At 32.5% G+C, this 24,614-nt stretch overlaps 3 protein-coding genes across 3 annotated transcripts; 1 reads left to right on the forward strand and 2 right to left on the reverse strand.

The window, feature by feature from the left end:
* The first annotated feature begins 1,284 nt into the window (after positions 1-1,284).
* LOC125840333 (ABC transporter G family member 10-like) lies at positions 1,285-3,385 on the forward strand. Its single transcript, XM_049519297.1, has one exon. The coding sequence runs from the start codon at positions 1,450-1,452 to the stop codon at positions 3,310-3,312; it is 1,863 nt and encodes a 620-aa protein (XP_049375254.1). The 5' UTR covers positions 1,285-1,449; the 3' UTR covers positions 3,313-3,385.
* A 464-nt stretch (positions 3,386-3,849) lies between these two features.
* LOC125807215 (cold-responsive protein kinase 1-like) lies at positions 3,850-8,035 on the reverse strand. Its single transcript, XM_049486942.1, has 7 exons — positions 7,951-8,035; positions 6,867-7,011; positions 6,299-6,414; positions 6,008-6,218; positions 5,680-5,917; positions 5,197-5,347; positions 3,850-4,517 (listed from the first exon to the last, which is right to left on the reverse strand). Exons 2-7 carry the CDS (start codon positions 6,937-6,939, stop codon positions 4,149-4,151), a joined length of 1,158 nt encoding a protein of 385 aa, XP_049342899.1. The 5' UTR covers positions 6,940-7,011; positions 7,951-8,035; the 3' UTR covers positions 3,850-4,148.
* A 5,455-nt stretch (positions 8,036-13,490) lies between these two features.
* LOC125840760 (protein DJ-1 homolog B) lies at positions 13,491-17,729 on the reverse strand. The gene is made up of 8 exons (XM_049519736.1): positions 17,529-17,729; positions 17,213-17,413; positions 16,306-16,455; positions 16,021-16,203; positions 15,174-15,254; positions 14,424-14,624; positions 14,207-14,347; positions 13,491-13,873 (listed from the first exon to the last, which is right to left on the reverse strand). The coding sequence occupies exons 1-8, from the start codon at positions 17,697-17,699 to the stop codon at positions 13,676-13,678; spliced, it is 1,326 nt and encodes a 441-aa protein (XP_049375693.1). The 5' UTR covers positions 17,700-17,729; the 3' UTR covers positions 13,491-13,675.
* Between the last annotated feature and the right edge of the window lie 6,885 nt (positions 17,730-24,614).

Below are 24,614 nucleotides of genomic sequence, written 5' to 3' on the forward strand. Positions count from 1 at the left end.
AACAAAGCAAACTCATATTAGCAAAATATTCATTTAAGTTGTACCAAGAATATGGTATGATTATTTTAATAATTTGAATATACCTTTCTTTTATGTTTTTATTAATTATTAAATATTGATGGATGAAGAGACACCAAACTATACTAATTAATTTTCACCCATAGTTACACCAAACTATACTAATTTATCATTGTTAACTTATAAAATAAAATGAAAATATGTATTAATAATCTATAATTTCGTGTTAAGAATGTATTAACTACATGTGTCATGTATTAATTACGTTATGTGCATATAAGATTTTAATACACAACGAATGTTGCTCGAACTTTTTAAAACTATAGGATCCGATACGTATTGATTAATCATCATCATTAGTGAAGAGTTTAAACAACATAGCTATTGCATGACACAATTTCCTTACTAGGGAGCAGATATTTTGATTTAATAATTCCTAAACAATTGTGTGATTGTAAATGGATTTAAGTGTCAAAAAGAAAATTCAAAAGGAAGAAAAAAATATTATTCCCTTCGTTCCATTTTATACAACACCTTTTTTTTAGTCCATTCCAAAAAAAAATACTCCTTCCATCCACTTTTATTTGTCATGTTGCGCTTTTTGAAAGTCAATTTGACTTATTTTCAAAGTTAAATTAGATTACATTAATTTAATTTTTTAAATAAAAAATTTAGATATTCAAAAACTATACGAAAAATACTATACATTGCAATTTTTTACATATCAATACGATGAAAAAATATATCCTAAAATGTTAGTCAAAGTTTTTATAGTTTGACTCTAAAAATGGAAAGTATGACAATTAATAGTGGACAGAGGAAGTATCACCTTACTATAATTAGAAATAATTTAACTTTAAAATTCTCTTTTTTATCTAAGTATTGTTTTAGACCACAAGTTTTAAAAGGAACTAATTGAGATGCGTGAAAGCTCACCCAGACCCGGACACCGCGATCATTTAAAAAAGTCTTTTTTTTTTTCTTACCCACCGTGCAAAGCTAAACGATGTCACATAGAATGAGACGGAAGGAATAGAATGGAGACAAGTAGAAAGAATAGAGGTGGCAGGTAGAGAAGAAAGAAAGACTAGTTATGCAATCAAGAAAAGAGGCTGCATGGTCAACAATACAGTTTACCTGCAAGACTAATCACAAAGAAGAAACCTCTTTTTTCTCCTTTATGCTTCAAACACATTAGCTTCAATTCACCAAAAAAAAACTTCATTTTACTTCTAATAATCAACAACAACAACAAACAAGTTTTTGGGGAAGCCAAGAAGTTCAAGAAAGCTCCTTTTAAACACTTAACAACTTTATTTTCTTCCCATACAAATATTACACAAAGGGACTATTATGGTTGGTGTGTTAGCTCATCTTCTCACCTCCCTCTCTAGATTTTGATTCTCTACCCTCTTTTCATCTCATTCTACAATGGAACTTCCGGTCACGACACCGGATTCTGGTGGCAAGAAGAAAGGTTCTTATACTATAGAAACAAAAAATCTTTCTTATGCACTTCCTAGTTTATATGATGAGTTGAGTTGGATTTTTTGCTGCAAGAATCCTAAGAGACCTCAGAAGTTCATCATAAAGGATGTAAATTGTGAAGCAAGGCCAGGAGAGATTACAGCTATTGCTGGTCCTAGTGGGGCTGGAAAAACAACACTGCTAGAGATTCTTGCAGGGAAAATATCACCAACAAAAGTTACTGGAGAGGTACTAGTTAATGGTCATCCTGTGAATGCCAAGTGTTTTCGGAGATTATCCGGTTATGTGACACAAGAAGATGCCCTGTTTCCTCTGCTCACAGTTGAAGAAACACTCATGTATAGTGCTCTTCTGAGGCTACAAGGTGGGAAAAAAGAGGCTGCAAATAGAGTTGGAGTGTTGATCAAGGAGCTTGGTTTGGAACAGGTTACTGGTGCAAGAGTTGGGGGAGGATCAAACAGGGGAATTTCGGGTGGTGAAAGGCGTAGGGTGTCGATTGGAGTTGAGTTAGTACATGATCCTGCTGTGATTCTCATTGATGAGCCAACTTCTGGGCTGGATTCAGCATCAGCACTTCATGTCATATCACTTCTTCAAGTGATGGTAGCTCATCAAGGCAAGACAATTGTCTTGACTATCCATCAACCTGGTTTTCGGATTCTTGAACTGTTTGATCGACTTGTTTTGCTCTCGAATGGGGGTGTACTTCACAATGGCTCGTTGGAGTATCTCGAAGAGAGGATCAAGTTTTCCGGTCTACAGATTCCACCCCACATCAATGTGCTTGAATTTGCTATTGATGTCACAGGCAGCCTTGTCATTCATACTTCAGAAACTCCCAATGTCCATTTCCAAATCAAGGATCATGGCGAAAAGAAGGAAAGTCTAAGGAAAGATGATGAGGGATTTACAGTTTCCAACCACAATGATATGGTAGATAAGTGTCCTTCCTACGCAAATTCCTACGTTGAGGAGATTTCAATACTAGGAGGAAGATTTTGCAAGAACATATTCAGAACCAAGCAACTTTTTGCAACCAGAATAATACAAGCATTGGTAGCAGGCTTTATACTGGGATCAATATTCATGAATGCTGACAACAATCTAGGGCAGGTTGCTTTACAAACAAGACTAGGATTCTTCGCGTTCAGCCTAACATTCTTGCTGTCCACCATGACAGAAGGTTTACCCATTTTCTTACAAGAGAGAACAATCTTTATGAGGGAGACTTCAAGAGGAGCATACAGAGTATCCTCTTATGTTGTGGCAAACACAATTGTCTTTCTTCCATTCCTCTTAATGGTTGGGCTTCTCTACAGTGTCCCGGTTTACTGGCTCGTTGGTCTGAGGGGAAGCATGGATGGGTTCCTCTACTTTGCTATGGTGGTCTGGATAGTTCTCTTAATGTCAAATTCTTTCACTGCATGTTTCAGCGCACTTGTCCCAACCTTCATCATGGGAACATCTATTATAGCTGGCTTGATGGGGTCTTTCTTTCTGTTCTCAGGCTATTTCCTTTCAAAAGAGAAGATACCTAGTTACTGGATCTTCATGCACTACCTAAGTCTGTTTAAGTACCCGTTCGAGTGCTTCTTGATAAATGAGTATGGAGGCAAGGGAGGGAAAAGATGTTTAGAAAGTGAAAGAGGAGAGTGCAAGTTGTTCGCGATTGACTTCTTGAAACAGCAAGACCTCAAAGAATCACTGAAATGGACCAACTTAGCAGTGATGCTGAGTTTCATCTTGGGTTACAGAGTTCTCTGTTATCTAATTTTATGGTGCAGATGTTACAGAACCAGAAACTAGGCTTTTCATTCTTTTGTATTTTTACAGTTTTCATTTGTTCGTTTTCTGATGATTAAATTGATTGGACAAGTACATGTAGTTTACACTGAAGAAGATGTATTAGTCATTGAGGTGAATATTCATTTTTCATGTTCTGAGTTCATATGAAATAAAAGTTTCCAACTGTTATAATTCTGTAAGGATTAGGTCCTATAAACTTTGGTCCAGGAGCAAACCAACAGCATAAGGAGACTCATTTCTTTGTCATTCACTATCCATGTCATCTTATGTCCTTCAGGCTATGTTTGCTAAGACTCTTCAAAAATATTGTCGGATCCTCCACAATAGTACAGTCCAACACAGGTGCAGCACCACTTTTGAAGAATCCGAGCAACATAGCCTTCAGGCATAGGTATAGTTTAGTGTGTACTGCTGGTGACCATGTGAATACTATTGTAAGATAATAAATGATGCTGGTGACCATGTGAATAGTATGGCAAGATAATAAATGATGTGCAAGGAGAAATTGCTCAAGGCATTTGTTCTGTACTTGTACACTAATACTGGAAGTTCCATGGAAGCTTTATGCTTACAAGTTACAAATGATTGCATTTCCAAGATAAATTCTCTCGTGGTACAATTGCGACATGTACTTAAATAGAAAGAAAAAGGAAATAGTCTCAATGAATACCTAATCTAATTATACAAATTCCAGGTCATATGTACAGCTTAGAATATAAATGAAGTGAAAAAGCTTCTAATTCCACACGCTATGGAGCAAAATCCTAAAAAGTAATAAACTCAACAGATATAAGGAAGATAGTCAAGGAAATGTGATTTACCATGATGAGTTTAACTCAGCTTTTACGGTCATCTATTGTCGTAAAAGTCATTGTTCCATGTGTCACTGTTGTGTTCGCAGTTGAAGAAGAGTCAACTTGTTTTCCCGAGCCAGTAGATAGCGAGCCTGATGATGTATTCTTCTGATTCCTGAGACTCACTAGATCTGATAACATGCCTGGCTCAGATATCTCTTCATCATCCACTTGCATCTCACCAGTCAGCAATTTCACCACAGTGGACATGGATGGTCGGCATTTGGGCATGACTTGGGTGCATAAGAGAGACACCTTCAAGAATTTGCAAGCATCATCAACATCGAAGTCATCTCCCAATAATGCATCTACCAATTGAATGAGCTCCCCCTTCTTGAACAGTCTCCATGCCTGCATTTCAAGTTATGAATGTAATACAACTTCCTCTATAACTAATTTCTATCTGAATTCCATTTTCAATGGTTGGATAAATGTTTGCTCCATCAACTGTCAAAATTTCTATTTTCTTTTTGTTCTGTTCTTGAGCAAGCAATTATGATTTTAACATTATATTAATAAGCCCACTTGAGAAAAACAATATACAAACAATGGAATAGATGGGCTTGGGACTATATAAGATGCTTCAACTACATTACTTGCCATTTTAGAAGGTTAGGTTCAAGGATGTTGTCTGCACAAGGGCAAACAAGAATGGGCTTCTTTCATTTTTTGTCTTGTCGACCAAACTTAATTACCGGCACTACCCAACTATACAAAACCTATACATTTGCAGGCTAGTTTGTAAACTAGATCACCCAAAAGCACTGGACTGTATTTATCTCAATAAAAAGAATGTCATAACCATGCAAACATAGTGTCAGGATAATACACTTTCTTAAAGAAATGACCAAATAATTTAACAACCCCTGCTGATCTTCCCATCATGTTCTATGAGCAGTCGAGAATGCAATGGCCATAGATCCCTCATATTTATTAATGTATAGAAACAATTATGTTCTTCTTAGATATTTTCGTTCTGTAGGTAATCGGGATCCAACAGAAACAGAATATGTTAAAAGCAACTCCATACCCGTTCAAGAAGATATTGTTCCTCAATAGGTAAACGCTTGTTTGTGTTGCATCTTCCACTAACGATTTCCAAAAGGAGAATCCCAAAACTGTATACATCTGCTTTCCGTGTCAACTGCCCTCTCATTGCATATTCAGGGGCCAAATAACCTCTACAAATAAATAAGCACGTTAGAATTTATACACAATGATAAACAAGTAAATAATGATATACTATTTCCAGTTTTAGCTGAATGTATCACAAGACTATCAATAGCCTTTCTACATTTTCTTTTACAACATTGCTAGATCAGGAAAAATGGGAGCTCTATAAATAGGAAAAAGATGATGCCAATGAGTCATCATCTTGTTCTTTGGATATTATTAGCCAAAACATTCTCGATTGTTTCTGAATGGCTTACTCATTTTAATTCATAACCCATAATCCACCTAGAGAAATTTGTCTAAGAAGATAAAAGAAAAGCATAAGAATATGTAAACTTACAGTGTTCCTGCCACACGGGTGCTAACATGGGTCAAATCAGCTGGAATAAGCTTAGCAAGACCAAAATCTGAAATTTTTGGGGTCAGGTCTTTGTCGAGAAGAATGTTACTTGCTTTAATGTCTCTATGAACTATATAAGGCTGGACTTCTTCGTGAAGGAATGCAAGTCCTCGTGCAACACCAATGCATATTTTAGTTCGTGTTATCCAGTTAAACTGGAGGCTACTATGTGCACCACCTGTGAGTAAGCAAACATAAGTATACATTGCCACAAGTACAAACCAAAGAATAGTTGAAAATAACAATGACAAAGGACTTCACAACTCACCAAGCAGAGTTTGGGAAAGACTATTGTTTTCCAGGTAGTTATACACCAATATTCTATGATCCCCTTCCGCACAACAACCGTACAACTTCACCAGGTTTTCATGTTCTATATTTGAGATCACCTTTATTTCTGTCAAAAACTCCTTTACACCTTGTTTTGATTCAACAGAAAGTACCTTAATAGCAGCCATTTTTCCATCTCTAAGCCTCCCCTAACAACAGAAACTTAAGTTAGCTTATTTATTGAATGGAATTGCATAATTGAAAAATATTTTTGTAGAGAACAAAATACCTTGTAAACAGAACCAAACCCTCCTTTCCCTATTTTGTTTACAGGGCAAAAATCTTCAGTTGCAGAACGCAATTCCCGGTAGCTGTACACCCTTGCATTCTCAATGGTTGAAATTTCTGCAAAAATTCTAAATCTAGTGAGGAACCTTAACATGTCTTGATTAATAGCAACAACTTGAATCATTTTTATGAAGGTGGTATCCTAACCAGCTTGCGTGCACCTCTATTATTCCACCGAGTACCTGTTACCTCCCACCAACACAGGTACCGGATAACTCTTCCCACCAACGAGGCAGATAAGAAGATGGTGGCACCTAGTGATTTTTGGCCTCAACTGGAATTGAACATGAGACCTCTTGGTTCTCCTCCCATTTCATTGACCACTAGACCACAACAACTTGAATTGTTATTGAGAGATCGTGTATGGGAGAGGCAATGTCCGTCCATGCTTAAGAAGAACAAAGAATCCTAATTGTAACAACATGCTCACATATGCTATACTATCATAGAAGCTGGCAACAATTGCCATAAAGAGAAGTGAAGGTTGAGAAAAAGTTAAATTTTTTAACCTTCATCAATTTCAACTACACGGTTGTGAGGGGGAGATGCCTTCCCTCCTAAGCAGAGACCAAAACAAGTCATTTCACCAGTGTTTTTGTTTCAACAGAAAGAAGGGCAGGTCAACCCACAGAAAAAAGAACTCTGCTGCCAATCCTGTTACATAACAAAACAACATATTAACAACACTTCATTACCAAAATTTAGTTCTAGCGCTGGTTCAGAATGCACATAACGGTACCTAAGGCGTTTGGCCATGAAATTTTTTCACTTTTTCCAAATTTGATCTTCCAATCTCAAATATCATACTTCACTTTTGAAAACAAAAACTATTTTTTTCAAATTTTGCAATAAAACATGGCCAAACGTCCATAAACGCATCGGTGCGCCTGAATTCTACCCCAAAAACGCATTGAATAAGAAGTAATGCGTTTATTTCCTCTATACCAAACCCTAAAAACATTCTCAAACAAGCATAATTTTGAACCTACTGCTCAGACGCTACATTTCATCACTACTAACAATACATCTAACATTGTAACAAAAAGAAGGAGAAATAAACCAAAATTCCAGACACCCATTTCCAAAACTCAACACGACATACCAACAAAACAAACAGAAATCAATTACATCAATAACAATCCAAAGCTTCAAAGAAAAAAGTTCAAAATTTATAGTAAAATTGCAGCACTAGTAAAATGAAACACAATTCCCGTAAAGAGAAATGCCCCTTTTATTACAACAAACACAAAACCAGATCCATGGCTTGAACAGTTACGAAGCTAGCTTTTCGCAGCTGGTTCAAAAAACTTTCAATTACTAAAAAAAAAGGAAAAAATTCAAACTTTTACAGATAAAATAACTGTATGTACTCCAAAATAATCCATTAACTTCTTCTTTTCAGATCCGCCTAAAGAGAAAACACTAACCTGATTGATCAATCAAAAAGCACAAAAAACTCCAAAAGAACTGAAATTTAGCTCGTTTTAAAGGTAAAAAACAGCTAAACTTAGCTCAATTAAAGTAGTGAAATTGCAGGGAAGAGAAGAAAGATGAAAATTTAAGAGAAAAAGGCACAAAATTGAATTTACGTACTTGTTGAAGCAGACAGCAGAAGAAAATGGAAGAGATAAAAAGTTTTTGTTCGACTATTATTGGGAGAGATGAGTTCGGTTGCTTTATTTTTAGACTATATATTAGGGAAGTTTGGTTTACGGATAAAGTCATATCGAGAATAATTATGTCGGAATTAGTTATAGCAAATTATAATTTTACATGAAATAAAAATAATAAATCAAAATTAAACCTAAATAAAGTTTTTATAAGATTATAATCGGGATTAGTTGTCCCTATCCCTTATGAGTATGGTAGTATATTAGTCGGTTCGATTCGATTTTGAAGTTTATCGATTTAACTTATTGATTATCAATTTGTAGAGATGCTAAATCGTTATAGAATCACTAAGATATTGGCTTATCGGTTTTTAGTTTATTGGGTATTGATTTTTTTTCAGTTCGGTTATTGATTTAATTGTTAAGATTTGACACAAAAAGAATTATTGAAAATCTCTTATAAACAAAGTGATAAACCAAATAAATCATGCCCGTGAGTTCACAAATCGCATCTTGCTCAAAAACAAGAATAAAAGAATTTGAAACCGTAGAAATAAAAGTAAGAATCGATATCGGTTAAGAATTGATAATCCGAAACAAAAAAATTAAAACAGTTATCAAAACCACTAAACCAATAACTCATTACTGATAAACTAATAACCTTTTTTTAGTTCGGATTATCGATTTCACTTCGATTTTAAACTGCCATACTTGTGAGAGCTTGTTTGGTTCGGAGATAAAATTATATCGAGATTATAGTTTTGAAATTATAATTTGAAACTATATTCAAAATTAAAGTTGATATTAAATTTATAGTTTATTTGATTGAAAGTATAAATTTGTAGAAACTAAATTTATAGTAATATTTTCAACTAAATAAATTAATAAAATATAGTTTTAATTCCATAATTTAATCCTGAAATATTTCCACTTATTAAATAAAAAACCTTAAAGAGTTGCAGGCCATTGTTGTTGTGTTAGCACGTCATTAGCAATATCTTAGAAATATCCCTCCCTTATTAAAAATAATAATATTAATATTCAATTGTGTCTTTTATTTTTTACGTGGAAAATATGGACAAATGTAAACATCAGTAAAGTCAAAATAATATATTTAATTCAAAAGTAATACTCTACATTTTTATTATAACGAGAATATATTCGCAGCCACTAATGATTTGATTAAAATTTAAAATCAGTGCAATGGACTATTGACTATTCGAATGACTTAGAAAAGTAAATACTTTTATTTGTTGACAAAAGATTTACTTGGATGGGTGTTTGGTTTATTTGAAAAAAACGTGATTTGAAATTAAGTACGTAATAAATTATCAAGAGTCTTTTAAAAATAGTTTATTTGTTTATATAAGGTAATGATAAAGTTAATACATATATTGGACCTTAAACTTGGCTTCAAATTTTAACTTTGACCTTCAACTTTCATAGTGCACAAACAAGCACTTTAACTATCCAACTTTTTAATAAATAAACACGCGATTTTTGGAGCCAAGAGCGTGAAATGCAAACGCTACCACGTGTATTAGTGAGCCACTCAATGGCTGCCAACTAATTAAACACTTTACACGTGCATTTTTTAACTAAAAATAATAATAATTAATTAAGGGTAGAGTTGTCATTTCAACATTTTTTTTTACTGTTGTAGGCCTCAAAAATCACTCCTAACTCGCGCAAAAAACGTGCAAATCACGCGTTTTGCCAGGTAAGACACGCGTGTTTATTTATTAAAAGGTTGGATAGTTAAAGTGTCTGTTTGTGCACTATGAAAGTTAGAGGTCAAAGTTAAAATTTGAAGCCAAGTTTAAGGTCCAATATATGTATTATCCCTATTCTATATTCATCCGTTTTTTTTGTTGTTGAAACCAAGCATAATTTACTAAAAAGGAAAAGAAAAGGACAAATGAATCATTTTTCTGATTTTTTTAATTTTATCTTGCTACTTTATCATGAAAGCATAAATTTAAAATAATAATTTGATGAATATTATTATGTACAATCTCCTATTTATTACACATATTTTTATCTTTCAAGTTAAAAATAATTCAACTCTAATTTTTTTTCTTTTTCCATTTAGATTTGAAAAGTCAGTTTAGACATTGTTTCTTATAAGAAAATTCTACTTTTCACTAATTTGACTAGTGAAAATATTTTAATTATTAATTTTCTATGAGAAATCATTGAATTCTCTTGAACTTTTTAAGTCTACCACCTAATTTATTCTTCTTCGTTTTCAACTAATTCTTTCAACAATTAATTTAGTAATATTATTATCCACTTGCCCCAATATATATTTTTATAATAAAAGAAAAAATATATAGAGGAAAAAGATAAGGTCGGCTGCACCAATCATTATATGATGACAAAATTCTATATACTCTTTCTTTATTTTTTTATTTTATTTTTCATGATGTTTTGTATATTAAAATTTGAATTCACACACACAAAAAAAAGTATAATTCATTGATAAAGTGTTTTCTAATTAACAATAAGGGTAAATTAAAAATTAAAAGAGTAAAATTATTCATTAATTTCATAAAGTAGATAAATATTGTTGGATATTCTAAAATAGTATAATGGACAACTATTATTGAACGGAAGAAGTATCAGACAAATACTAATCATAATTAATCAAAAAAAAAAAAAACACATAGTGACATCTTCCCTCTAATCATTAAGAAGAAGAAAAATACATTAAAGTACTAATTAAGTACTGAGATTGTGCTTTAGTACCGCACGATTGCCACTTTCCTCTACTTTTACATGCTCATAACTCATAAGTAGATTCTGAATTTTAGCATTTTTAAATTATTAATTTTAATTTATAATCTATATAATATTCCTCTTTTTTAATTTATCTCTCTTATTCTGACTTGATACATTGTATAAAAAAAACAATTATTAAATCTTATAGTATTAGATTAAAAAAATTATCAAATATATTGTACTTTTTTTTAAAATACGTCACGAGAAAAGTTACTCATCATGTCAAAATGAAGATTTTTGAAAAAGAAATGCATATTTTTTCCATATAGTTAAACAATTCTGCAGATGTAAAATAACTAAGGCATTTTCCCAATCCTTGAAGAATAATTCAAGATTAAAGTAAGGTTGAGTGAGTCATAAATGAAAGCTTTAATAAATACATTCACACTGAAAATATCTATTTTTTAAAGTATTTTTCTTAATCGATCGTTGACATGATCAACTTTTATCACTCCTTTCATTTTATATAGTTACGTATTATTTATTTTTTATATATTTTTATAAAAAATCATAAATCATAAATATTTTAAACTATTTTATCCATATCTCAACAAAACTAAGTTAATCTTATTTCAAGAACATATATATATATAGTAACACTGACAATTAATATGAGACAGATGGAGTAACTTACAAGTTACAAGTAGTTGAATCAGTTATTTAGCTTCAATAATTCAACCTGACAAACACAAACATGATGTCAACTCAATTAAATTTAACATCATACAAGAAAAGGTTGAATTATTCTATGAACTCAAATCAAACTACAAGAATTCATCTAGCTATTGGAGACTTCTCGAGAAACAACAATAAGAATTCTTTTTATCCTTAATTAAAAGATTCGGATGAATAGAGTCGCATTTGATAGAAAATATTTTATTCACGAGATAAAAAAATTCGACGTGAAGCTGGATCAATAAGAAAAAAAAGGAGAGAGGAAGAGTACACAAGCCTTGTATGCAAATCAAAATTCTAAGTAATCTTCTAATTAATGGAAATTATAATTAGCACATGGGACACTAAGTAAGTTGCTTAAGTATCTAGCTCCCTTTTGTCCAGGTTATCGACCTAAACCACAAGTGGTCATAAATATATTATAACAAAACTTAATAAGAAAATATCTCACGAACTTTATGACGATCAAATTATTATTTTTACTTTGATGGATTTCAACTTCTTCAGCAAATAAAGTCGATTCGGAATATTATACCATGCTCAACCCCAACAAAGTTTTATTCACATGCGATTCGCCCGATATAATTGGCAATGGACATGAGCATGCTTAAACCTTTTTGACACAAGATTGCCTAGTAAACATTTCACTATTTTATCCTCCAAAAAAAGAAAAAGTTTTTTTTTTTTCCTTTTTGGTTCATAAGGCTAATCCACTACTAGATAAAGTTTGGTGGAGTGGTGGAAAAAGTAGTAAATGAGATTCAAGTGCATCCAAATAATTTTAATGTCTTTGGACGTCTAATAAAATATATGTCTATCTCAAGGTATATATATAATTTTTCGAAATTAATGGATGCACGTGCACCCTCACTAGGACACGTGGGTCTGCCTCTGACTCCAAGTGGAAAGATTTTTATATTATTTTTTTAATTTTTCTGTACTACTCAGATTTTTAAAACTCAAATTTAAAATTTCAAAGCATCACTAATAAAATTAGCAGGCGTAAATTAATATAGGAGGGAGGGAATAATTGACTATAGTTGGAGCCAATTTGGAGTCGATAACAGTGAGTTAGGTTGTAGGTAGTGCCATGAAACTACAAAGAAATTCATTAATTGGCACAAATTTTGAAGACTTGGAATAGTCAGGTCTTTTCCTACACTTAAAAAGATGGTAGGGCAAAGGCATTTGTTCATTAAAGAGTCAAGACCTACCAACATGATTGTGGTGCGGTGATGAGAATGTTCAATCCTTAATTAAAGGTTTCAAATTCGAGCCGAGTATAGAGAAAATTTTGTTGAAAGCGTTACTCCTGAATGAGCCATGCAATGCGCAATTCAAATTTAATTAAGATTTCAATATAGGCTTCAGACACACATGACGAAAACCAAATAAAACTAAGAAAGAATCAGGACCTTTTTTGTCAACTCAAATTGATGGAGTGGACCATCACCAAGTGTAATCCCCCATCACAAACCTTTTCGAAAAAACGTGCATTCCAAAATTCCACAGAAGAAGTCAACCATGGCGTTATTTTCAAGCCACAAGCCAACAATACACACACAACATTTAGTTGTAAACCATCAACGAATGTGGTGTAGTAAATGAGACTGTTCCTTCCTCAATTAGAAATCTCGCGTTTGAATTTTGAATATGAATTTCTTTTTATAGAAAGCATTTCACATTAATTGTGTCATCTATTCTCACCCTCCAACATACCTTATTGTCACCTCACTCCCATAGCCCTCATCCCACCACCCCTATCTCCACACCCTATCTCTCGTAATATTTATCTAAATTATATATAAATATTTTTAGGATAATTATTTTTGCTTACTTACCGAATATAAGTAAAAAAATCCACTTATTTTCCTTGAAAGAAAACAAAGAAATATTTTCAATGGAGAACAAGTTCCACAAACCAAACACACCCTAAGTAAAGGCAAAATGAGGGGAAAATATAAGATAAGGAAGCAATCACAACAAACTGAATGTTACACAAAAAATGAGGCTTTTTTGTCATTACCTGAAGATGAATTTAACTATACAATAAAAATAATAATTAAATAACTAACAAAACAAACATTGTATTTAAACTAACAACACAATACAATACGTACGATGAGTAACAACCATCCAAACAAAGTTATAAGTGCACACTGATATAGCAAAGTTTATTATACTACAAGTTTACAACTATGGGTGTGTGTATGATGCTAAAGACGGAACACAGCGGCAAAAAATGTAAATACTTAGAAAATCATCTCCTTTGCTAGCTCTAATGTTTCCTTGTGCCCAATAAACTTATCTGCAATGGCCAGTGCGAACTCCATTGTAGTTCCTGGTCCTCTGCTGGTAACGAGATTTCCATCAACCACCACCCTGTTTTCTGCTTCGCTTGGATCGGAAAGTTTGTTGCACAAGGCTGGAAAGGCAGTAGCCTTTTTACCCTGGATAGCAAGAAATGCATGTCAATTAACAGACCAGAAATAAAGCAGTCAAATGCATAAACAGTGTAATGCAAAGCATGCTATGCTGCAAGACTTGCAACAACAGGCCCCTTGTATATTTAATAATGTAATACTGTTACTTTTTTAAACCTATTAAGATGAATCAATATAGCCTAGCTCAATAAGGTTAAGGCCAATCAAGACCTTTAAGTCGTGGCCTTTTTATCCTGATAAACCAAGGTAATGTACAAATTACAGTACTCGAGGTAATATTCACTTGCTTTAAAATAGTTTTAACTTTCAAAATCGAAGAGCATGAGTATGTCTTCTTACCTTGAGAAGCCCATGGGGCTCTAGGACTAGAGCTGGAGATGCACACATTGCTCCATATGGTTTGCATGACTCCCTCTGCTTTTTCAGCATGTCAACCAACTTTTCTGATTTGGCAAATGTTTCGGCACCACCAAGGCCGCCCTGCATATTCATATATTACAGTAAGACAAGAATTTCAAGGAGCTTTAGAAGCAGAGTTTCAGAGGATTGCACTCACTGGTAGGACAATGAGATCGTACGACTGTTTAGCAGCTTCATCAAGGAGCACATCTGCTACTAGTTTAACTTTTCTGGAAGCAACAATCTCCAATTTATCTTCCAGAGATGCCACAACTACTTGAGCGTTTGCTCGCCGAAGTACATCAATAATAATAGTAGCTTCCATTTCCTCAGAACCATTTGCAATAGGTACAAGAATCTGTCAAACAAGTAACTCTAAATAATTTTGGAAATATTAAGAACTTAATATTTTTTTGACAAGTTATGAACTTGCATATTAACATGGTGGTGATTCAGCTCCAAAACTCAAAAGAACAGTTCATAACATACTATAAGTACAACATATTGCTGTTACTTCATAAGCTAAACATTCTACCTAGACATGGGACACTGCTATTACTTCCAAAGGTAAAAAGACATCTATTAATGATGGTTTGCATAAAAGTTTGCTAACCCTTCACTCTGGGGACATGGTTATACATGGATGTGCATAGAATACCTCATCCTTTGCTTTTTGAGCATATATATTATGACTCACAAAGTTCTCCTACAACATTTGCCAGCTCAACAATGTATGTATCAACATACACATACTTATAAAAAATGTATCAACATACACATGATAGTAGAAGATCTTAATATATGCAAAATCCAAGTGGTCACTTGTAGAGAAATGATTAATATATTATGTACATAAATGATTGTGTAGAGAAACTGACAGAGTTGCACCCCTCAGCCAAAATCTTACCCGTGGCTTACTCGTGAGTGTCCAATTTACTGAATTAAGCTCCGCAAATGCAAATTCTTCACTGTGATTTAGGCGCATCACCTGAATAAGAATAATCTCAAAATTTCATAAATAAATGGCACCGAGCAAATACCAGACCACCAGAACTGCAAAATGAAAACATCTGCAGGTCTCCGATACCAAAGCTAAAAAGAAAAAACTTTGACAGAAATATGGACTATGAACAAACATAAGATTCAATACCAGAAGAAGAACTAGCTAAGAACTAATTTCCACAACTGTACACATAAAAATAATCATCAGGACAAGATAATTAAGTGGGCCAAGATGATATATGATGAGAACAGCTACGAGGCCACAATGTTGCATTCTGCATCTTGATCTTGAATAGAAATCAACAAAGGTGAGACCGGGCTCTGATTTTCAACACTATTTGTCATAACCACTCGACTCTCCTCCAAAAGATCAGATTCTAAGAAGAAGAAGATAGAGATTTTGCTACCCCAACCTTCAGCCAATTATGCATCAGTTGAACACCCGCAGTTCCTCCAGCTACTTGTTCACATAACTATCACATAGAATAGAAACAACCTTCTTTCCTTTTGCAGCATAGTAGGATACATTTTAACATTTCAGTTTAGTTTATCTCCTCCAAAAATAGAATCATACATAGAAGAGACAGGAATATACTTTCTTGTTTCAGCACAAACATGTTAACGTAAGACACGGATGCAAATCCAAGTCTTGAATTTCCCAAATTTTAGGTCTACAACACCATGTCCCACATCATGCCAATACATTGCTTCCACTTTTATGATAAAACGAAGAGATTAGATTGGAAATATACCAGTGGGCCAGAAACTTCATTAGCCTTCTCTTTTCCATACAACTCCTCAACCAATGCAATAGCATACTCGATGGATGTTGCCGGTCCACGACTTGTCACAACTTTCGCATCCTTTTGGACTCTTGACTCAACAGCAATGGCATGAGATGATAGTTCCTCCATATACGATGGATAACACGTTGCCTATAACAGAACAAAGGAAAAACACAATTCTAACTTTCAGTCCCTTCAAAAGAAAAAGAACATACTTGAATTTTAAGCAGGGAAAGAAATGAATGAGCTCACTTTCAGCCCCTTCAAAAGCCCCCATGATCCAAGTGCTACCGCAGGAGCAGCACATATTGCAGCATATAGCTTTCCATTTTCAGCTTGTTTTTTTACAATGCTTTCCAAAATTTTGCAGTTCCCAAGGTTGGCTGCACCAGGTATCCCTCCCTGAAGAATGGTGAAAACATTAACCAAAAAAAGAATCATAACTACAGAAGCTATCGTCATGTGTTCCTGAATGAGACTTGACGAGTATCAAGAAACATTTAAGTATCATACATCATGTTGGCTCAGGAAAAGGGACAGGACATGTAAGAAGAGATCCTTCTTGCAATATTCATCATTTCCAGTTACTAACCAATACAACTATAAAGGATTTACTTGCTTTTCCAATACAAAGATCTGGAAAATGGACAAGAATTGTGTAGGCATCCTCTTTTGCTTCTTTTAGCACGTCTCTTTTAAAATCATTAGAAGTAACAAAGATAATGTAATGCAAAACTGTTAACTCTTTAATTGAATTAACAATTTTCATGGACACACACAAAAATGGACATGATAAAATAATCATCATAGCATCTGCCTTCTTCCACAAGTGATTGCAATGGTCTTGCTAAAACTAAATCACATAATAATGAACATATGCTTCTATAATTCATGAGTAGTTTATACTGACTCTTCCACCAAAATATCAGACAAAAGAACTAACAGACTAGTAATACGAGCAGGCTCAAAAGAGAATGATCCGTGTCCAATCAAACTAAGACACATAAACTAACAGGAGAGACTATAAATTATGCAGGTAAAGCTATTCCAAACTTAACACCGGGAACTAAACAAAAAATTTAGGACAGATTGAACCTGTTCAGCTAACCAATGTTCAATTCAGCAAAGCCTAATTTGTGAGCTTGAACAACAAACATACCGGAAGCGAAATAAGGTCGAACTCAGTATCTACACAATCCGAAATTAGAGCATCAGCAACGATCTTAATCCCATACATTACTTCAATCTGAAGCTGATTCTCAACGGAAGCAACAATAACCTCCGCACCAGCTCTCCGCAGTATATCTATCGGCACTATAGCCTCAATCGGCTCTGTACCATTCGCAATCGGAACCAATACCTATAACAAACAAATGTATAAAGGAACCGTAAACAAATCTACAGTTATTATCATATATAATAAACTTCAAATTCTGAATCTGTCTCCAATAGAGAAAAGTATAGATAATACGAACCTTCTTAGTAGCAGAAGCCATGGCTGAAACTGAAATTGAAGTTCCTCGAGAGAATTTTCTAGAGTTGGGATGAGTGGAGAAAGTGAAAAATGAGTGAATTTTGGGGGTTTGGTTGAGTTTTATAAAGGAAGGGAAAGGAGTAGTGAGGTGTCGCAATATTGGTGCTGCCATTTTTATAATACGCTTGAGCTAAAGAAGGATCAAAGCCCGAGGATAGAAATGGCTAATAAAAATTGATCATGTGTTCCATGGATGCATTGTGTTAACACGTTATGGGGATAGTTGTGAAACACGCGTGTCGGTATCGACCCGGGTTATGATGTAATGGTAAAACTATTTTTCAATAACTAAAAATTGTTTAGTATGAACACAATATTTTTTTCTTAACTAATATATTTTATTTATATTAAATAATATAAATATTAAATTAAGAATACAATTATTATTTTGTGAAGTTATCATTTTATAGTTTAAAACTCATAAAAGTAGAATTTCATTACTTGAGATCTATTGTTACATACTAGTGAGAATTGCTCCATAAAATTATGGACATACATGCTTATAATATGTTCATAACAAAATTAGAAAGTTCTAATTTACTACAATGAAGTAAATATTGGATTGAGAGCTTCAAATTAATGATTTAAAGTTTGGTGCAACTATTAAACTGAAGTATTGAAGTTTAAAATAATGTTTTAGAAAGTGAGAACGTAAAATTAAATATTTTATTTAATACAAATAATGCATAAGCTTCGAGCCTTCGAGGCATTAAGTGTAAACCTTATGAATCTCTAAATCATTTTTATTTATCTTTGTTATTTACTTCTTCTTTTGACAGAAGACGATAGTAATTTATATTAATCAACAATATGCATCATATATTAGGGTGACCACGGGCAAGCATAATTCATTGTAGTTTCCATCACTGGTACGGTAGTAAGATTATAGTTATCCGATATACATATAGCAGTAAGATTATAGCTATTCGATATACATATTAGCCTAAATGGGTTAACAAAAAGAGTTTTAAATTTGTCTGATTCAAGTCATCAACTACAAATGAAATTCTTTTTTTTAAAGTAAAAAGATATAATAGAAACTTAAAAACGCAACATAACTTAAAAGTTAAAAATTATTAAGCCCCCTAACAAAAAAGTAAAAGCTAATTCTCTTATATTAGAAGCTGCAATTAACTGCATAAAAAAAATTGTGAAGGAGTAGATCGATCGCTAATTTTATTTAAAAAAGTAGTCAAACAACAAAATTCCTTTCTAATAACTCTTAATATTCAATGTATGCTTACTTAAAATCTATCCCTTTTTTTTTCAAATAAAAAATGTCACCTTAATTGATATTATAATATGTTGACTTTTCTCTAATCTTAAATTATTGTCATGATCTAAAGTTTGACCTATCACGTTTCACTTTTTATACTAAAATTTTGTATTTGCACTGTTATTTTAAATTTCACTCTTATTAATCTAGATTTAATAAATACTAGTATATTACTTTATTACTCTTATTTAGAAGTGAGACTTGGGTTGGGACTAACACAGCTTTAAGAAGTGATACCAAAAGCAGTTCAAGTTGTACTATAATATCAAAAGCATTTTTTATTTTACCCTTATATATAAGGAGACAAACAAAAGGACAAACAAAGCAACACGAAATTGTACCAAAAGTAACATAAATTGTACCTTCACTTTGGACCCATTTTATTTCTTTTATTTTCTTGCCTAACCACGTGTATGCAGTCCTTTTCTTTGGCAGACACGTATTACATCTTTAAGTACTTACTTATTTGCTTTTACCTTTGTGGAAAACAGTTGGTTCTCTTTAATCACTTAACAGTCCCCAAAATATTGATCCAATTTTCTTCAGATTTGTTCCTTCTGCTTCTCTTTTCTCTGCAAAATTGATGCAATCTTTCGCGTTGGTAAGAGAGCTTTTCATCTTTGTGTGAGTTAGGTTTTTCCTTTTTCTTCAACAGTTTATTTTTCATGGCCTCTTACTGTTTGAAATTTCTTGAATTTTACATTTATAAGGAGATTCAGGATTGTGAAATGGTTATTCAAAGTTATTGCATGTGAGTGTTTCACCAAATCTTGCTCATATTTTGTTCAAAAATTTCTGAAAGTTGAACTTACCAAATTTTGTTATAAATCTGCGAACCATTGAGTGTTGGTGTGACAAACCACATAACAATTTGCAAATAAAGGTAGCTTGTATTATAACAACAACTGAAATACAAGATCAAGAAGGAAAAATCAATGGAACAGTAACAAGGAAAGAAGAAATTAAGGAGATGAGAAAACACAGAACAGGGAGATGAGATAACAAGACTCAAATTACAAATCCTAATTAATTCTAATCTTCTTTTGCTATTTATGAAATCTAGTACTTCACGAGCCACACGTTCTTGCCCCTTGCCCACGTTCTCATCGTTTAGTTCCCACTATGAAGTCAGTTATCCTTGTTGAAGGGGTTCTCACGCGCTTACTTCTTTTCAAAACCCCACTCTTCTGCTGAGTGTGTTTCTCCACGGTGGCTGCTGATGTGTCCTCCAAGTCAACTTGTGGGGTCACAACAGTTGGACCTAGCATTGTTGTGGAAATAGTTGTTTCTACACTCATAAGTTCCTACTTTGTGGCGTTGTTACATATTAAGGTTCCAATATCATGTTGGAGCAGAGATTGGACTTGTTAGTCCTAGACATTACTTTAAAACATTTATATTAGTGACAGTACTGACACTGTTATGATGCTTATGCTACATCAATTCATACTTTTATAACATGCTAAACTGATTCGTGGCTATAATCGGCATGCTTAGGACATAGATTGTGCTCCTTACCCCTCTATTATGCAGTTGAAAGTTCAAAATTACTACAAAACTTTATTTCAGTTGAAATATCTATCAAGTTGCTTCCGATAACTCTGGACGAGTTAGAATTCATAAAATAAATAATTTAATAATGACGATTTGAGATACAAAATTAAAATATTGCCTGAAAATTACAAAACAAATCTGTTATGGAATTCTCACCATTGATTACATACTGTTGTTTAGTTTGTTTTACTATCAAGTGTTTTGAGGGACGAGGGAATAGGTTGAAATACATAAAACAACCATATATGAATGCCAGTTTTCTCACAGAACAATTTCTCAAGAGCACAAAGATTGCTTATATATTGAAACAAAGTTTGCTTTTTGCAGCTGATGTGTATTAAGTTTTCTTGCTTGACGTTATTTTTATTTATTTTACTATTTATGGATATAAATAAGTTAACTTTCTAGCTTTATATCCTAAAGTACTGAAATTACTAATAATAGTTATTGTTCAACAAATGTTCAACAGAACATTGAGTGTATTGCCATTGTGTATCATATAGTGATGAAAACGAATACGTTGTTTATGGTATTTATCTATAGGTAGCTATTCTTGTGAAGAGGCAGATCACAACTCACAAAAATGTAAGTGGTGTGATTAAGCCCTGTAGAATTGAATATGCTGTAGAGACTTTCAAGTTCTGGAAGACTACTTTGTTTTCACTTTTTAGATTTGAACAAAAAGCTCGATCAGGCCCTAAAGGTGAGATTTTTCAATCCATATAAATTGAAGCTCTCTTCTTCTTCTTTTTGTGAACTCGAGTTACTGGTAAGGGAACCTATAATGGAAATGGGCTACATGAATTTGTACCACAAAGAACAGTAGCTAAAATTAGCCAACATGAATGTGTAGGAAAGAAATGATTGTAAGGGGAACTTCGAAATTTTCTCCAAGATGTCAATGATTTGGCTCTAAATTTGGTTAGTGTATTCTTATAGCATCTTTCTAAAATAACATTCAATAAACTGAATTTTACATCTTTTTTGTGGTGAAAAATTATAAATATGGTGTATGTTGGATGAACTTACTTAATTATATCAACTTTTCAAATATAAACTTATTTGAAGGTACAACATTCATCCAACAAGAAAAAAGTAAAGGTTACTATGACCTGATCTTTTATGTGAATCATATTCTTGTAACAACTTTGAATGGTATCCACCATACTGCTCTTTTTTTAAAAAATAAAAAATAAAAAAAAAAATAAAAAAAAATATATATATATATATGAGTAGCGAAAGGGGAAATGTAAAGAGGATTACAAGAAGGGTAATTGAACCTTCACCAATAAAGTGAAAGTTCAGATAATTTACCAATCAAACTATAAGATTCCCACAAGTTCAAATAATCAACCAATCAAACTAATAAGATTCTCCCTACCAGTTTTTCAACTTTGACTGCTACATAGTAACTAAGAAGCTGGCATACACACCTACAATGATGACATTGCAAGTAAGCATATTGTGAATATAGTGTCTCATGATTTGCTTATTTTTCTCTTCAACTTGAGCTTTAGTCTTTACACTAAGTTAGCTCAAAGACTCGAAATTATGATGTGCCCAAGGTTCAAAATGTTGCATACTAACCACTAATTTTTTGATTTTTGTGTTTTTTTAACTGTCTAAAATTTATGATTTTCTAATTTGCTTCACTATTGAGCATCAGTTTAAATACTCTCGCTACAATTTTCAGATGGAACATTTTATTCATGGGGAGTTTTTGTCGACTAAACATTCTTATTGTGAGATTTCCTATAGCCACAAGTATAAGGAGGGATATATGTCACCACAAGCAGCAACAAGATGCTCTTGAAAGTTGAATGTGGAGAAGAATAATGTGAATATGAGAACTACTATTTTATCATGCTTTCTGCTCAAAAGAAAGATAGTTGAGCAGGTTGTCCATTTAAGCTAATTATATATTGAAAATTAACTCTGAAGTACCAATATTATTCATAACAATTGTCTTCAACCATTATTTGTATGGTTTCACATGTTGTATCTAATCCCATTAAAATACTTATTGCACTCATAATTGGGATAGTTATCTCTTTAAAACACTTATTCTCTGCTACTATCTACTCTAGAAATTAGTCACGAAACAATATTGTAGGGTAAATTTATTAGTCCCAAAACAATACAGATGTAAATTTTATTTAATATTTAACTAATATTGTTCTTAATTTTGTTGCAGGTTACACATGTTGGCCAAATTCAGATATCGACAAGTAAATTTGGTATCGATCCATGTGTGCTAGAGGGCTAAACAGATTCGACAGGGACCAAATAACACATTCTGTGATGTTTGTGATTAGTTGAGTTATTTTATTTTACATATGGTTAGTTCCCCTTGTGAATATAAAGGTGATAAAATGTTCCCTCATAATTGAAAGTATCCTCTAAAGATTGCCTCTTTTTAGGTTTCTTATTAGTGCATAAACAGTAGATCCCGTATCATACGTATTTACAAACTGAAATTTCATTCTTCCATGTAGTACTTAGAACACGTTATCTTCTGAATATGATAACTCTCCTTTTAGGCCTTATCTGTGCAATTCAAAGAAAAGGTCTCATCGATACATCAAAGAAAAGATCTTTTTATTTATCTATATACAAAAATAAAGTAATCTCAAATACATACCACTAAATCTGTTTTTTTTTTCTTTCATACTCTAGAATTCCACTTGTTGGGCCTGTGCTCAGCACAGCCTGATCCATCTAGTAATAAACTAAGTCATAGTCATATATGATTAGTGTCTCAATAAGTTAGTTCAATTATACTTTATTTTTTTCATAACTCTAATTCTTTACTTCAATATATCAATGTCTTCATCCTATAGTAATAGGCTAGTCTAAAGTGTAAGACATATTAATATAATTTTGTTGTTTTTAAGATTTCACCTATAAAACTTATCTAATTTAAAATGAAAGAAATTATGAAAGAAAAAATTGAAAATTAAATTATTAGAGGAGAAAAAAGAGAGATAGACAACGAAGAAGACAATCAAAGTGCAAGGAAATAAATGGTAAAGGGTATGAAGACGAAGAAATTTAGATTTATTTAGAAGGAGGAAAAATAGTAATTGAAATTGATTGCTATGAAATCATCGACATGTTATTTAACAAAGATAGTTTCTATCAAACTTTGATTGACGATTGCAGATACCTACTGCATGCATGAAGCATAAAGGCCGGCATCAATCAAGTATGTATATAAAAGCTAATTAATGGAGTAGCGGATCAGTTAGCAAAAAAATGATGCGGACTTCATATTTTTGAAAGCTTGATATTTTAACCTAACTCCCCACCCCTCTTGTTATTTCTATATTACTGAAAAAGGAGAAGGGAAAGAGAAAAGAGGAGAAAAGGTATTAGAAGAAGCAAAAAATGAAATAAACAAGGATGAAAAAATAAAAAAAATAAGTCTCCTCTATTAATTGTGATCATCGTCAATTATTACATTACAATCATGTTATTTGTAATTATCGACCAATGATATTTATAAAATTTTAAAATGTGTGTTCATTAAATAAAAACAATATATACAAACATATGCAAAGGTAAACTAATACTCTATTAAGCATCTTTGTAAATATGATATTCATTACTAGTATTAATTTACTTTTGATGAGTTTACTAGTTTTCAATTAAAAGTAAACATATTTACGGCATGAGTAAGCACAAATTTTAGTTATTTAATTTTTAGACCTAAAGTATAATATACTACGTAATAATTAAACTGAAGTCTCTTAACATCAATAATGCAAATCGAATATTAAATTATTTTTGCATTGATATTTGCTTAGATTCAATAAAAAAGAACTCAATTGAATTATTATTTTTCATAGATCAAAGAATTAAATAAATTTTCAACATCATTTATAAATTAAATGGCTTAACTCTACAAGAAAATAAACTTCATAATTTTAACTGCATTTTTTTTATTAGTAAACTTGCTCCATATTTATGATCGTCATTCATCCGAAGAGATATGCATATTGATTTGCCTTCTTCAGATGTAAATGATAGTGATATTATTAAATTTCAACAAATATAAACAATCTTTACTAACGAACCTAAGGGCTAAGACGATGACATTGCAGATTTTTCTCTTTAATTAATTAACAATAATAAATAAATAGTTTGTTTTTTGTTCTAACTTTTGATAGCCCCTTTCTTTTGCTAATTTGAGCCTTT

This window comes from Solanum verrucosum, unplaced genomic scaffold, assembly GCF_900185275.1.
Source record: "Solanum verrucosum unplaced genomic scaffold, falcon-dt-bn FXZP01000277.1, whole genome shotgun sequence".
Classification (NCBI taxonomy): Eukaryota; Viridiplantae; Streptophyta; class Magnoliopsida; order Solanales; family Solanaceae; genus Solanum; species Solanum verrucosum.